The sequence below is a fragment of the Triturus cristatus genome, chromosome 2_2, assembly GCF_964204655.1.
Source record: "Triturus cristatus chromosome 2_2, aTriCri1.1, whole genome shotgun sequence".
In the NCBI taxonomy this organism is placed as follows: Eukaryota; Metazoa; Chordata; class Amphibia; order Caudata; family Salamandridae; genus Triturus; species Triturus cristatus.
This window is the reverse complement of record NC_140582.1, coordinates 1036664019-1036681311: the sequence shown is the minus strand read 5'-3', so window position 1 is coordinate 1036681311 and position 17293 is coordinate 1036664019. Positions and strand designations below refer to the sequence as shown.

The following is a 17293-nucleotide window of genomic DNA, read 5'->3' as shown; positions in this document are numbered from 1 at the left end:
AGACCACCGAATATGTGGGGGACGCCTATACCCCGTAAAATAACTGATGTTGACTGTAATATGCTGACAGATTACCTGGCTTCCTTGATGTCTGCACTACAATCTTCTCGTTCACAGGTGGTCGCAGCTTTTCCTGACAACACTGAGGTGAAACCCCATGACGTGGTCCCCGGGGACTTTGTCCTGGTTCGGAATTTTGATAGGAAAAGCCAATTGGATCCTAGGTGGAAGTTGCCTAAGTAGGTCCTGCTGACGACCAGAACAGCTGTGAAGATCGAAGGACGGAAAGGATGGGTGCATTCCACCCATATAAAAAAATTTCATGGACTACCTTCAGATATAGACACTGTGCCCTGCACTCCCTCACAGACTGATTCAAAACTTCCTTTTGTTGAACAAAATGACTCTCAGTGCTATAAACAGAAACTCAGGTCCAGATCTAAACTGTCGGACGATTTGATTGTTTAAGTCCTCTCCAAGGTGAAGCGGTTGAATCTGTCCCGACATGTATCCCTTAGGTCTGAATGATGCAGAGTCCAGAATCATAATGAAACGACATGCTTATTGTAAATTACTGCGTAACCACTGTATTGTGACATTATTAATTTTGTTTTTATTGAGTATTTTAGTAATTATTACGAGTATGATTTTGCACATATATCATCCTGTTTCTAAACGTGTTTTCAATATAACTGATGAACATTCTTTTAGTGACCTACCGCCACATGAGTTGTCCTATAGACTTGCGCTGCGCAATAACACATTCATTAGTATGTTACATCATTCCCATCAGACTAGTAATGTGACCAATTGTTGGGTGTGTGGCCGACTCCCTCCCTATCAGAATAACAAAGGAGTTCTGCCTTTCTTTCCACATCCATTTACACGCAATGGCTCCTGTGGAGCATGGTTTAGTTTATTAAATTCCATAGACCCAGACACAGCAGTTTATCAACAACATTGGATATGGGGAAATCTAAATCTAGTTTTATTCAAAGTCTGTCACCCTAATAAGGAGGGTCACCCCAGTAGAACAGGAACTGATTTAGAAAATGAAGTGTATAAATTAGGTAATTTTACGCCTAATCTTATGATTTTGAATGTCAAATCCGAAGTTGAACTAATTCTGCCCACTATGTCAGTATTTCCAGTAAAGGGTGAATTATGTGTGAGAAAAGTTGGTTCCATACATATGGGCCATAGCCAATGCGTTACTACAGTAGAATATAGTGATCAAGGCAAATCTTCATTTAGAGCTTCTCGCCATTCTTACTTTATATGTGGTCAGACGGCATATATGCGTCTGCCTCTAGATTGGGATGGTACCTGTTACATAGCATTCCTTCTGCCACCTGTTTTCCTAGCTCCTCCTGATTATTATCGAAATGTTCATTTAGTACACAATAGAGAGCGAAGAGATCTCCCAGTTGTCGATTATACTGAGACGGCATGGGACAAGTATGTAGATTTCAATAAAGGTATCTTTCCCTATATAGGTACAATATCAAATAGTAAGCTGATACGCAGACTCACCAAGACTCTTGAAGCTGTAGTAAACGAGACTATAGCCGCCCTAGGCAATCTGACAGAGGAACAATCAGTGATGAGAATTGTTGTTCTCCAGAATCGTCTTGTCCTTGACGTCATCCTGGCCGATAGGGGCGGAGCTTGCAGGGTCATCGGATCCAGCTGCTGCATTTTCATACCAGAAAATTCGCCATCTGTATATAAAGCTATAACACGCCTTCATAAGATTGTAAGCCAGATACACGAGAATCCAGGCACTTGGACGTGGTCCGGGTGGTTTTGGAGTGTGATATCAGCCTGGGGATGGAGAGTTCTATCCTTCCTAGGTATTGGCCTTCTTATGCTTTTCAGTTGTTGCATATGTTTGCAATGTGGACCAGCGATTTGTGGTCTGTGTGCCACATCGTGTATTCCACATCAAGGTTTTCGCTCAAGATCCCGGAAGAAGAAGGAAGAAGAAATGATGCTCCATGAGCAAATCGATGGAATGATGAAGATTGATGTCTCGTGAAGGGCAAGAAGGGGACAAGGAGGGAATGTGGAAATGTGGATTTTCCTGGTCAGTTATGTCCCCTATCTTGGACCCCAACGGTTCTATATGCATGTTACAAGTACATGTATGTTCCCTCCAGTTCCAGTTTCTAAGACGCAAACATATGTGTGTCTACCGTCAACATGTTCTCTGTCAGATCCGCCATCAATGGGCTGGATATTCGATTCCTAAGTATAAAAGGCCACCGACTTTATATGGCCAAGTTACTCCATTTTTACAGTTCAGGCGAGTAGGCCCGATTCTGTCCTCAAAGCCTTTCCCTGCTCTCTGTCTCTGACAGCTTCAGCTTGAGCTCGCATCTGTATCCATGAACTTTGTCCTACTCTCTGTGCAGCTAACGGTGCCTGCCTCGGCCAGTTTTCGCCTGTCTGCCAAGAAGTTGTATTTCACCTTCGAATTATCTATTTTGCTCTTCAGCCGATGCATTCTTGCCTAGTAGTTTAAGTAAACATTCCTCCAGTTACCAAGCAAAAGGCCAGGCTTCTCTGTCTTCATGCAAGTGATTCATAGCCCTGTTGCTATGGAAAGTTTTCTGCCCCTCGCATCTCATATAGACACTTAGACGCTTGTACACGCACATAGTCAGTATAGAATAGATTCTGTCCGAGAGTCTCTTCCTTGTGGATAACATAGTTCTTTAAACATAGGATGTTAGATATGATTTGGGATTAGGATGACTTGACCCCAGACTTCTCGTCTCCACATGTAGAGCTAAATGTCAAGTCCCCTTCACCCCCTAGTTACACGTCAATTACACGTCATGCTGCTGCGCGCGCATCTATGCCAAGTATTATCTTATAGATCCACCTATGTCTGATAATGCAAGCCAATTATGTTTCTTTTATTCCTTATTACGCCTAGTTTCGATTATGTCACTGTTACGTCATTTTTCTTATCAAATGTTACGCCTTCTACATTCGTTTCATTGTAATGCACTTATTATAAAAATGTATGTCTGTTAATAAGTTATTGTACTTCACTTCCTGAACCCTCGTGGTGACGGAACCTGAAGGCCGCCACTCGAGTCGGCCATTTTGAATGGAATAAAGCCCATTAGAAAACCTCTTATACCACGGATTCTGCCTCTTGTTATTTTGAGCTATTTACTTTAATTTAAGATTCCGCATGAAATTCAGTCCGGTAATATTTATTTTATTTACCACAGACCGGTGGAAAAGCGGCAGAGGGACTTTCCGTCCGCCGTGATACCCACCGCCATCTTGATATGGCGGTGGGTAATTCACCTCACGATGGCGGGCAGATCATGATCCGCCCGCCATCATAATCAGCCCCTAAGTGTGGAACAGTGTTTTTATCTGAACCTTACTGTTCCGGACCATTTTAATATAATTTACTAATCTGTATAAACGGACAGGGCTACAAATCAGGAAAGGTGTTATTTTGACAAGTTAGTATGCATTCCCAGCAAAGCAGTTTCTTGGGAAACAGAGTTAATTGTATCAGCAGTTTAATAATTAGGATTTAGTAGGGAGTTTTTTAAAGGACTCATTCAGAATAAATTGCGCATTTAAACCCCCTTTGAGGAGGATGCCTTTAGCTACCCCGTGCAATACACTGGACAAATATTGGATCAAATATTACCGTATCCAATGGCAGAAGTAGCATCTAATCTGCATTAACATTGTATATCAGTGTATCAGAATCCTGTGTTCTAATTTAAGCATGTTCCCCATTTTATTTTGCACTGTAATCTTTATTCTGCAAATGTATAGTTGTAATTCTCGTGTTTGATTTTGGGTTGTATTAAATTGTATATATTATGTTTTCCATTTTATATTAAATTGTGGTTATTTATGTAAAATAACACTTATTTAATTCGTAACATGGCCCAGTGTTATTTATGCACTAAGATGCAAGTGGAAGGGCATATTTTATTGTTACCAGTGGTAGAACTCTTAAAACTTATTGTGAGTGTTGTTTAAATTTGAAAAGTAGCTCCATCAAGGTAGGGTAGCAGTAATAATATGTTGACGGTGACTGAGCATTCCCAATCCATTAATGCAATATATTAATTTGGATAGTCCAGACATACTCGTATACAAGGCAAGCAATGAGCATCTACTAATTTGAATTTCTGTACTTCCTGCAGGGGCTGGTGTCTTCTTCCTGTCTTGTGCTGAAGGGGATCAGATCAGTTTTCTGTTTGACTGCATCGTGCGTGGCATCTCTCCGACGAAAGGACCTTTTGGGCTGCGTCCAGTCCTCCCAGGTTACTATAGAAAAAAAATAACTTTCAGTGCACCTAAGACACTTACCATGTCTATCACATATAGCCCAGACTATGGTGAAGGATTCCTATTAAAGGGACATAGAAATACAATTTAAGAAAATCAATTGCAGATTTACCAGACTGTCACGTGAATGTTCCCAGATTTTACCCAATTAGCGATTACCCAATAAGCCGTATTTCAGTGCTGTCGTAGACTAGATTTATACTTTCATAAAATAGATAAAAAAAGGCTGACATAATCAATTTGTCAAATGATATCAATTATCATGATTAAGAGTATCCCAAGGAATATGAGCTAAGTGACTACATTGATACTTTAATCTGTACACCTGTTAGATATTTGCACCCATTATAGATATTAATGGAATCCATAAGGGCTTCTTTCAAAAATCATACATTTTCACGTCTGTGCTAGAGAAAAATGCTGATAGTGTGATTAGTAAATGCATTACTTTTTTTCTTTTTTTCTTTTTACTTACTGTGGTGGTAGTTAAGCAACGCTGTGGTCTGGTGGCAACTCCCCAATCCTGCACTTACTGTGGTGGTGGAGAACCCTCTGACTTAGGCCTTACTACAACCCTGCCAGTGCCCGGCAGACATAACGACAACAGCACACACGGGTACCGTATGTGCAATAGCCTCGAGTGGCTAGGGCACCTTTATTTAAACCTTCGGGCTGCGCCCGGCCGTCTAGGTGTAAGTGGATACAATATAGGATAGTGGCCGGGTGGTTCACTACATCCCTTGTAACCTTTAAAAAAAAAAAAGAAAGCAAAATAAAAATATAAGCACAGAACAAGAAATACATTAACCGGTGCAGGTTTTCAGGACACAAAGTCTTTCAGCCTCTGGCTGGAGTGGGGATTGGATCTCAGTTAGTAAGGGTGGCCCGAGTCTGGGGCTCACCTGTCACTGAGCACCGGAGAGTCCTCATCCAGTTGGGACTCTGATTTCGCTGCTGCTTTGTTCCGGCTGTGATCAGCTGGTTCACTGTCTCTGGAGCTTCCTTGGCTAGCTTTGCAGGAAACATCACTCTGTTCATACGTCAGATCTTCTCTGGCTGTGGACTGTTCTAAAACGAAGATAGATTTCTTGATATTTCCACCCTTCCACTTTTTGTCGTGATCATGGCCCCTTGCACTTTGATTACTTCCCATGTGTCTTTCTCAAACCGAGTCCGAAACCTCCACTATGTGTGGGGATCTCTGACAGCTAGTTGGTCATCTACTTAAAAGGCTGGCTCAGCCGTTCTCCGTTTCCAGCTAGCTCTGTCATTATTAGCTCTCTTCTCCTGGGCTGCCATTGTATCAAGGAGGACTGGCTCCCACCGAGGCCCAGCTAGTACTATATCCCTGGTATGCCTCCTCATTAGAAGATCACTCAGTGCACATGCAGTGGTGCTGTGAGGGGTCTGACGATATGCGCTTAAACATTGCTGCAGACAACACTTAAGTTAAGTGTTGTCATAAATCCTTCCGCCTCCCTGTTCTCTAGAGGCCACTGGGGAGTTATTCACTAATGTCGAATGTTGAGGTGACTTAGATATTCCTTGAACTCCTGGCCCTGGAAAGGTGGCCCATGTCTGTTTTTACTTCATCGGACAGCCCTAACAGTGCAAAGATTTTTTCCAGCACTGGCTTTACAAAGTCAAATGCAGTGGATCTAACCAACTCAACATCTGGGAACTACAAATGACGGTCCATGACTACTAACATGATCCTGCTGTCTGGAAAGCTTCCAAAATCCATGCTCACAGAAGACCAGGGTTTCCTACATGGACTTTCAGTGATGATAGGCACTACTGGAGGTTCCCCATTCGTGATGATACATGAGTGACAACTCTTTACTTTTTCCTCAACCAGCCAGTACATTCCACACCTTACTTCTGAGATGTACTTTAGTTTTGGCCACCCTTGGTGTCCCTGGTGCGCCAGGTCCACTGCCCATGTCCAAAGGCTTTGAGGGACAACGACCTGGTCTACAGCTGTGTTCTCACTTCGTGCTCTTCCTTTGTAAGACCCCGGAGACCATCCAGGAAATTCCACCAAAGATGTCCTCGCATCACTTCTTTGGCTCTCACTTTTTGTGCCATTACAACAAGGTTGTTACAACGACTTGCAGTAGAAGGCGCTCTGAAATTAGAAATGTATAATTTACTATTCCAACTACAGCCAACATAACAGTAGGGAAGGTGTTGGAATAGTAAACTATACTATTTTTAATGTTAGCACGCCATCTACTGCAAGTCGATGTAACAACTTGCATAGTAATGGTATTGCGTGGATACAACACGGTCGTTGTAACGACCGCATTGTAATGGCACCGCAATGTGATGCCCACGTTGTTAGGGTTGTTTCCCGGTGGGAACAGAGGGTGCCTGCAAGCTGGTAGGAGAAGAAAGAGTTATCTCACACAAAGGCAACAAGCACAAGCTCAACTAAGTAAAAAAAAAAATCTGAAGAAACAAAACAAGAGAAATACAATGAAGTAGGTGGCATAGTACATTTTAAGAGGGCTGCGGCTGCTCCACCTCCCCAACGCTGCTCACATCCCCCAGTAACAGCGCCACCCCCATTTAGCCAGCTGGTTGATCCCGCAACGTTTGCTCCCAGATGGTGCCAATGGATTGGCCGTCTACTTTTGTGCGATGTAGGATAATGATGGGGCAGTAAAAAGGTCCATGATGTTGCACATGGGAGGGATGAACTGAAGGAGTTATTTGAAAATGTACCCAATACTGGAGCTGATGATGACTTTGATGCGGCGGTAGTCACCCTTCAACAAGCATTTTGATCCCCAACTAAACGCAGATTACACACAATTCAAATTACACCAGGCGGAGGGCAAGTCGGCTGTTGATACCTTCTTTGCAAGATAACGCAAATTGGCAAGTACCTGCACTGGGATATATAAGCAGGACGAAATCAGACCACAATTAATACAAGGTTGCCATTCGTCCATTATCAGGAAACTAATTCTGAGCCAGCCCGGCATCCTGTTGGATGATATTCTGAGCCTGGCTCGATCTCATGAACTGGCAGACTCCAGATAGAATCTGCTCTTGCCCGCAGTGCTTCCACCCCAAACACTCCAAGCGTGGTAAAAGTAATTGAGGAACACAGAGAAGCAATTCAACAATGATCAGGGCAACTACATGACAACATAGAGGCCAGACCAAGTGAGAAAATATGTAGCAACTGTGGACTGGCTAGCCATCTGCCAAGGGGATGCCCGGCACAAGGAAAGCTATGCCTGAAATGCGGGCATCAAAACGACTTTGCGAAAGCTTGTCCTAGTTTCCAGGGGTGATTCTGGCAGGAAGAGCAAGGGGTATCAACATTCGCCAGTTATCAATGGAAGAGGGAGAAGACAGCCAAACAACAGCAAGCAAGACTCACCATGAGGAAGGAGACGACGATGAAGAAGTGTTTACTATCTCTTTCACGGGGCGCAGCTATCAAACTCGAAGACCCTCTCCCATGTGCCACGCAGACGGTGGCGGTGTCCTGATTACAGCGCTGATAGAGACCAGAGCATCTGTAAACGTCATGGAGTCCGAGCAATTCCTCATGCTGGTCCGCAAGCCTGAAATTAGCCCGACAAAAGCCAAGACATACACGTATGTGGGAACAGATCCCACTTCGCAGCAAGGGGTCTTAGACGTGTAGGTAGCAAATTGAGGCACTAAGACACATGCTACATTTCACGTGACATAGGACAACACCGGAACACTGCTGGGCTGTCACACTGCAGAGGATCTGGGCCTGGTGTTCCTTGCCAAACAGTCGCCCCCGAACAATATCCTGGCTGAGTTTCCTGAACTGTTTGAGTACAGCAAACAGGAGTTATAGAGAAAGTGACCGGTCCTACTTCCTGGGTGTCAACACTGGCCATCGCCCGAAGCCCAAATAGCCTGGGACCATCAAGTTATGTGTGGACATGAGGTTGCCTAACTGTAGAGAGAGGCACAACACACCTAACAATGATGAGATCGTGGCTGATTTGAATCGCTCTAAATGGGTCTCTAAAATTGACCTCAATTCTGGATACCACCAACTAATGCTGGAGGAGTCCAGCAGATACATAACGACATTCTCCACTCATGTAGGGCTGGGAGGTTCAAGCGTCTGAGCTTTGGAGTGTCGTCTGCAACAGAAGTCTTCCAGGATGCAATATGAGAGCCCCTGTCCAGTTTGTTGGGAGTGATCAATGTGAGTGGCAACATATTAGTCTACTCCAGCACTCTTGAAGAACATCACATCTGGCTAAGAGCCACGCTGTAGCGGCTGGTAGAGAGGGGCTGACCCTTCACCCCAAAAGTGCTTGTCCTACTCCAATGAAGTGGAATTTTTTGGATACTGTTTTTTCAAAGAGTGTCTGCAAGTGGGTCTTCAGAAAGTTGAAGTCATCAGGACAGCAGCCGTCCCCAAAAATCGCTCCGAGGTACACAGTTTTCTGGGGATGGCCACATACTGTGGGAGGTTTATTCTCAATGTGCCAACCCTTTCAGATCCCTTGCGAGCCCTGACAAAGAAGGATGTTTCATGGGTATGGAATAACAAGGTAGCGCAAACGTTCAGAGACATCAAGAAAGCTCTCCTTCATGATGCCACCATGGCATACTTTAGCCCAACAAGGAAAACTGAACTGATTATGGATACCAGCCCTGCAGGGCTAGGGGCCATGCTACTGCAAATGGAAGACAATGAGGATTTGGTGCCAATTTCATATGCCAGCCGTGCTCTCACTGTGGTGGAAACCCGCTATTCCCAAATTGAAAGAGAAGTACTAGCAATAAGATGCGCCTGTAAGCATTTTCATCTGTAGCTGTAGGGCCAACGTTTTCAAGTAATTACTGATCATAAGCCATTGGTACCGATATTCGGAGGCATGGCACGGAATGGATCCCGAGAATCGAACAATGAGCTGTTCAGTTACAGCAATACTTTTGTGAGTTGATTTACAGGCTGGAGTCAACAATCCAGCAGACTATTTGTTACGTCATCCTCTAGCACTGGATCTCGTCCAGATGGTCATTGAGCTAGCCTGCCCCCGGGCCATGTCCTTGGAGGAAATCGTAGAAACCACTAAGAGAGTGAGTACAGGAAATTACTTGGCTATTCCAGGGCAGTGCACTTCCGGCAGAGGCAACCTTCTCAGCCGATATTAATGCCCTAACTGTACTGCTGTTTTTGGGGTAGGGATGGATCTAGGGAATGCCAGCAGCAGTGGCAGATCCTGTCTGTGCCATCCTCTGCTTTCTTTGTTGCATCTAAACCTCCTTGGCTCACCGCCTTATACCATAATCTTGAGTGAGGGTCCCCCACTTTCACTCCAATTGGGAGATGATCGCAGTACATCACTGGGTCATCCAGCTAATCCACAAAGGCTACTCTCTGGCCTTCCTGTCCATCTCTCTGACTAACCATCCTTCAAATAGGATATGGTGCCCCTGCAAGAAAGACGCATGCAGTTCAACTGCCCTTACTTGTTGGTTCCGAAGAAGGCCAGAGGTTTAATCCCAGTCTAGATCTTCACCATCGGACCTTGTTCATTTGGCAAGACAAGTTCAAGACACGGTCCCTTAGCCATGTCCCTGAATGTGGGGGATTGTTTGGTGTCCCTGTATTCTCAGTACGCCTATTTTCATCTTCCACTTTTCCTTGCCTACAGATGTTATTGGAGGTTCACTGTGGGATCCCAGCACTGTCAGTTCACAGTCTTGCCATTCGGACTGATGACCGCACCAAGTGCTGGTGGTTGTATTAGCTTCACCATGATAGTCAGGAATCTATGTATTTCCATACTTGTATGACTGGCTACTGAAAACGGAAATCTCTGGGTGCTAGCTGATCAACACCTTCAGCGCATGATACTCTCCTCCGCTACTATCAATGCCCAAAAATCTCACCTCAATCCAACGCAGAGGTTAACCTCCAGAAGGTCAGTGCTGTACGTGACAGGCATGAAGGCTTTTCCTCCTCCTCAGAGAATTGTGGATATTAGAGAGATGATCCTGAGATTCGAGGCTTAGACATGGATTCCAGTTCTGAATATCTTATGGCCTCCTGGCCTTATGCATCCTGCTGGTGCCACATAACAGATGGCGGAGGAGGAACCTCCCTTGTTGCTTTTGACAACCATAGTTTCAGCATTTCTGCTCAGGTGCAGATCTTCCAATCAGTCCGTCCCAAGCTTGTAGTGGGTTGTCTCTTCAACACTGGCTACCATATTAACAGACACCCCCTCGCTGTGTTGGCGTGCCCATCTGGGCAATATGATGGCACAAGGCCTCTTGTCTGTTTCAGAGCAGTGTGAGTACAGAAACGTGCTGGCGTTGCAGTGTTCCACCTTGCTTTGAAGACATTTCTTCCTTCCATCACAGAGAGAACCATTCTGGTTCTGTTGAACAACACCACCACTATCCATTATATCAACGTACAGGGTGGTGTCAGGCCATGGATCCTGTATTGGGAGGTGATTAGCTGGCCACAGTGAGCGGAGTGACTGGATTTTACTCATTAGCCGCTCATTTTGCAGGTTCTCTCAATGGGGGAACAGATGCTTTCAGTCACCTTTTGCTGGAAGACCATGAGTGGGAACCACACCCTGCCGTGACAAAGGGGATTTCCTCCAGATTGGGGTGTCCGTATGTAGATATTTTTTCCATGGCCAAAAACAGGAAGATCCTCAGTTGTGTGGCTTGCAGTTCTCATTAAATGGTTTCCTGGGGATGCTTTCACGTTCGCCTGGTGGCAGGGCTTTTATATGCATAGCCACAAAATCTGATGACATTCAGCATTCAGCCACCTCATCCTTTCTAACACAAGATTGACCTATTGTCACTGCAGTCTGAACTGATCCTTTATCCTAGTCTCCAAACTCTGCAGCTGCACTTGTGGAAATTGAGCTATGCAAGTCAAAGCCCTTTGTCTTCCTGATGAAGATGCAATGTCATCTTGGCTGCCAGGAAATCCATTATGAAATCTCTATGTGCAGGTTGCTGGAAACAATGTGTTCATTGATGTAATTCGAAAGTCCTCGATCCTCATAAAGCCTTACTTCCTGACATCTTGCAATTCACACTGTCTCTTGTGCAGCACAAGTTGTGCTTGTCTGCAGTTAAGGGTCATTTGGCTGCTCTTTCTGCTTTCATGTGTCTTCTTAAGCTATCCTTGTTTAGATTGCCAGTTGCGGTTTGTTTTCAGAAGGGGTTACTTTACGTGTTTCCTCCCATTCCGTTTACTGTTGAGCAGTGGGATTTGAATATTGCCTTTCTTAATTGCATCCTCATTCAAGCTGATGCACAGTTCCTCAGTTTGGCTTCTCACTTTGAAAACAGTAATGTTGGTGGCAATAACTTTAGCTTATGGGATCAGACAACTTCTGGCCTTCTCAGTTTATCAGTTTTTTCCTTGATAAGTTGGTCCTCCGCACCTGCCCATTCTTATAATGAAATCAGCCTTCGACCTAGTTCTTCTATATGGTCACGGAACTCTGGTGAGTTGCAATATCCTCATAGTGCAAGGCGGGTAGTTCCTTACCCCATATATAATATGTAGGAGCCTGCAATCCCTCTGTCTCTGATTTCCTTATTCCAATCGACTTGTGAAGTCTCTAGTGAACTGTAATAATAAATGATGTGGCTGCTCAACTGCAGTAACTTATAACCGTTGAGATGCAATGTCATAATGCTTCCTGCCAGTGCTGGCAGCCAAGGTGAAAAGTACATCACAGAGCAGTTTAAACAACAAAAACAAGAACTGGCTGTTTGTTCTTCTGATCTGTTTTTTTCTAAATTGAACCACAGATAGCAGAAAGGAGATATTTATGGTGAGGTTCCACAGCCGTATAAAGGAACTCAATTCAATTCAATTCAATTCCGGATTTCGGTCTCGTTTCTTTAGGTAGAACTCCTAGGTGACTTGCAAAATCTTTATAATGTATGTGAGAGGATACTTCATCCCATATATTATTCATGCATGTGTAATAATTTTTTCAAATGGTCTGTACTGCTCTTAATTGGCATACGATCGATGTAATTTTTCCTACATAACAAGAGACCCAATTCGCTAAGATATACCTTGGAGACAATTAGGAGATGCCTGGAGAATTTTATATCTACTCCATCTGTCCAATATGATGTTTGTTAAATCTGAGAATACATGAAGCAGCTATAAGATGCCCTCGAACTAATAGGTAACTCTATTTGCACATGTAAATTCCGAAAAATGCTTCTATCATCTTTATCCTGATTGAAACCTTTGAGAATATGGTATAAGATAAGCAATGTAAATGTGACATGATCCTGGTGTTTCTGAATTTGTTAAAAAGGAAATCTTGTACGTCAGTCGTGGGATAACCTGAGCATCTTCTAATATGCCTAATCAGACCCACCAACATTGCCAAAGGAGGGAGAGGGTTCTTATTGAATCTGACGTCATGTCAAATACTGCCTATTTTAAAATAAATATATGTTGTTATTTACTTTGCACACAAAAATTGCATTAAATACGCACGGAAGCCGATTTGTCAAATACTACATTCTTTAAAAATAAACTATATTTTAGAAAGGATACAGATTATATTAAAATTGTGACTTTGATATTTTAGTGCAATGCATGTGGCGTAAATCACAATGTCGTACGAACAAAAGTGTACCCATTTCAGCACTGGAATTAGGGGCAAAACTAAACGTTTCACCATTGCAAACAATACACAGCAAAAGGCCCAGTACTATGCTGCTATCATGAATTCGCCTTTTAAATGACAGCTATGCATAGCTCCAGTGTCTCAAATACTCAGTGATAAATTTGCTGGGGAGCCCTGGAGTACAGCACTAAATCTGGTATACACTACAGTCAGTTGAGAGGCTCAAGAATGAGGGGGGCAAACACTAGAAATATTACATATTGGGGAAAGAAATTGTATCACGATTTCAGTGCTTGATTTGTCACGGTGGTTGCATGTGGTTGGCACCGGCAGATGTTTTTGAAGGCCTGGGGCTGTATTATGAAGCATTGCCCTGGCTCAGAGCAGAACTAGGGACTCACTTTTATGCTTTTTCGCAGCAAATTAATTGGGAAAAGGCGGGTAATTAGAAATATCTAACATGCTCCCAAAATGTGTGGCTCCTTCTTCCCCATAACAATTAAAGAGTAATGTTGGCAGCTGCAGTTCTGCAGGTTGTAGCACTCTAAAATATTCGACGTGCTGTACACATAATAGATTGTAGCTGCTGACACTTCAATTCATTTACCCCCTGCAGATCCCAATGTAAATCCAGCATATATGGAGGAGCGAGTGGCCCACGAAGCTTTGGAAATAGAGAAGAGACTAAGCATTCTTTCCTTTTCAAGTCGCCAGAGCAGCGGAGGTAAAACTGCATAGTACAAACTCAATCCAACGTGTGTGTGTGTTTGTTCATTTGATCAATAGCAGCGATTATGTTATAAATGGGAGTTGGCAGGGTGTGCATCACATTTCATGTCTGGGGAACATATTGATTTTAAAAATGTGAATTTTCTCGCTAGACTCCTCTTCAAAAGTAGCTAATGAGCATTTGATGCCAATAAAGGCACCTGGAACATGCCATCGAGTGCTTCCGGCTTGGTGTTTGGTGCCAGAAACACTAGTGATACGTTTAACACCCAGTTCAGCCCCTCGACAACTGTATAATGAAGAGCAAAACACTTTATGTCGTAGAGACTCAGTTACCCAGCTGCAAAGCTAAAGTGGAAAGGAGCGTCCGTGAATCTTGACAATCTCCCTGTCTTGTTAAGCATTCTTATGTATGTCCTCTTTGTGCATGGTTTGCGCTATGTTAAACTATCAAAAATAAAATGTGGATTCTGCCTGTCACACAGCGCCTAACTTATCCTTAAAGAGTTAATGACAAGGCATAAACCTTTGATAGCAGAAATAGATACCCTCCTAGTGGATGAACTGTACAGTGTAAAAATCTCAATCCCTGCTTGACCAAATTTTGTGATCCGAAGGAAATAATTAATTTCACCAAGACTCCTTTTTGTTCATTATCAGATATGAGAGAACCTTCAAATACATAAGTATGTAATAAGTAATACAGAATCCAGATAGTCACATGGATAAGATAGCATTTCTGTATTAAAACTATTGTACTGTCTGAGAGAGAGAAAGACTAAACCTCAAAGACACATTTATAAATGCATTATGAGAAACATAAGTTACATCAAGGAAAATGTTCTCAGAATGTAAAATACACTTGATCTAAAATACTGAGAATACTCACGTACCTACCTAAAATCTAAAAGAAAGCAACTTTGCAAATGTAATATAAGTATGGAATGCTCAATAAGAAAACACCAATTTAGGGACAAAATAGCATAGCAAAATAGCATACATAGCATATACAGCAAATATATTGGCAAGTTAAATTGTATCTTAAAAACAAAAAACAAGCGCTCTTGGGAACCACCCACACCTGCCTGCCATCTACTAACAGACGGGTGGGGTAGTCCAAAGATGTTTCTGTGGTCTCCCTTCTTATATTCTTTAAGGCGGTCAGAAGTGCCTATGGTATTGTCATCTCATGCCACGTCTACCTCGTGACTAACGGTATGGTTCTAATATTTTACCATACATGGTGACGCCCTTTCCAGTAACAGTGGTACGTGAGCTAGGTGAAAGGTCATATCTCAGGCAAGACGCTTGCCGTAAATTGGATGGGCAAGCAGAAAAAATGTGTATTGTAAAGGGATTCTGTATATACATATATAAATCTTCACGTCCTGTGTTCCTTAGCTTGACACGTCTGCGGTGGCAACTTCACTAAAAGTATGTACTGGCCTAGGATGCAGTCTGCTGCATTGTCGAAAGAACAGGGGGATGTTGAACCTTGAGACAGTGAACTTCGCACACGAGTAGGGTGGGGGCTCTTAGTTTGGAGCAGGAGGCCTCACAGAGAGAGGAGCTGGATATGATTTGGATCAGACCTGCCCTTAGCCTGTTATACAGGAAAATGGCAGAACTATGGTCAATTTAACAAAGAGGCCTACATATTGAACAGAAGGGCCTACACAGGGGTTTTATGTTGGATGAGTGGTAAGGATGTTCCAGGGTATTTGTTATATAGTAACACAGGACCCTCTGGTCAATTTAACACGGCCTACAAATTAGGCTGGCAGGGCAAGGACAAGGGTCTCATACCTCAGGTGTGGACAGAATGGGCCTGGGGCACCCTATGATATAAAATCGACCCTCTCTCAAGTACAGGATGTGCCCTGTGCAAAAAGCTCTTGTGTTTGATTTAATATAATAAAATATTGCTCCTTCTAGAAGAATCTAGGCCACATATTGAGTACACATGACAACTGACTTAACTCTTAGTTATCTAAGAGCATTGTCATGAGCATGGGGGCAGGAATCTTTTTCTTTGCATGTTTTAAAACTCTCACTTTTAATAAATACTCAATACAGAGATACAGAGATATAATCTGAGCTTCCAAGGTGAAACGCTTCCAGATGTTAAAGAAATACACTTTTTTGTATTTTGAAAACACCTCACATTCCAGCATGATGTTGGTTGCACGAGTTACATGGCAAACTGAAACTCTTGGTTTTGAAGGGAAAGCTCCGAGCAGGAGAAATTGGAATTTCACAGTCGACTAAGTCCCTGCGTGGGGCGGATACTTTTCGAGCCATTGCTCGGTCATGATTTCGGCTTTCATACTTAGTCTTTTTTATGGAAGTCAAAATCCTTCAGCATAGCAAGCCTGAAGCCGAAGCTGTCAGACACCTTTACTGCGAGGTCCTGCTAAAGCACAGCATATCTTGGAAGTCCAAACATATTCTGAAACCCAACTTTTCAAAGTTTCTCGAGCAGTTCCTCTTGGCCACTTCTAAAGTTTCCAGGACCACAGGGACAGCAACAGAGGGGCCATGACTCACTCCAGCAGAGGCCACCATCAGTGCCCAGTCCTGGTCAGCTGGGCACTTCAGGAAAAAGGCCGATTGCACCTTCTTGTGTCCCTGTCGCCACAGAAGGCCAGCCAACTGATCCTTGGAGTCCACTGCTTTGACTTGGGTACAAGTGAGAGCAGGTCCAGCCCTTCAGGCCTCCTCACAGGTTTCAGACAACACGAGTGCATGTGGGAGCAGGTCCAATCCGTTAGGTCTCACAAGTTTCAGACAGCAGGTTCAGTCTTTTTCTGTTCTTCCGCAGATCCAGAAAGTGTTTTGAAGAGCTGAGCTAGTGGAGAGGTCCATGTTTGTACAGTTTAGTAGTCATTGGATGGAGATGACTCCTGGATGTCTCATCCTTCGCAGCCTGCGCTCTCTGTAACCCTGCTCTCTTCAGAACCTGTGCCACACTTAAGCCCCTGATATGACCCTCTGGCCTGTCTTCCACTTCCCATTTAGTATGGATTTATTCAAATGGCCTTTATGCAGGCCATTTGAATCCCTGCCCCAGATGTCTCATGGACTTTTAATGTCCAGGCCACAGATGTCCTATGGACCTTATATGCCCAAAAGTCTTTTGTGGAGGTTTATTCACACACGCTCACCATATAGGTCTCCTCCCCGTATGTGCTTCCAGAATCTTGCTACCCGAGATCCCGCAAGAGTTGGGATCCCATGAGATTTGGCAGCCATTTTGGGCACTGTAATATAAACACAACTCCCATCCTGTCCCTCTGCTTGTTTTCTTGTTTGCTGTTGGGAAGCACCTCTGATCGAGTTCTCAAGGGAACTTTACTTCTCGGTTCCAGTCTTGCTGCTCTGAGTAGGCTTTCAGGTTTCTCCACGACTCTCACCTGTCCCAGCTTCGCTGTACACCTGCAAGACAAACAAAAAAAAGGAAGCCTCGGATTACAAAATCTGGACTGTTCAAGACCACACCCAAGAAAACCACCTCCAAGTTAAACCCACCCCTGAAAAAGGTCAGTGCACTGAACATGCGCAAAAGTACTAAAAAGGCAATT

General features: G+C 43.6%; 1 protein-coding gene across 2 annotated transcripts in view; it reads left to right on the top strand.

Annotated features, from left to right (window-relative positions):
* Positions 1 to 17293, top strand: part of DOK7 (docking protein 7) — a 463238-nt gene that overhangs the window by 250004 nt on the left and 195941 nt on the right. For both annotated transcript variants that reach the window (XM_085642491.1, XM_085642490.1), the window contains exons 5-6: positions 4191 to 4310; positions 13600 to 13707. In XM_085642491.1, the coding sequence (XP_085498617.1) occupies positions 4191 to 4310; positions 13600 to 13707 (228 nt within the window). The remainder of the gene's footprint in view (positions 1 to 4190; positions 4311 to 13599; positions 13708 to 17293) is intronic.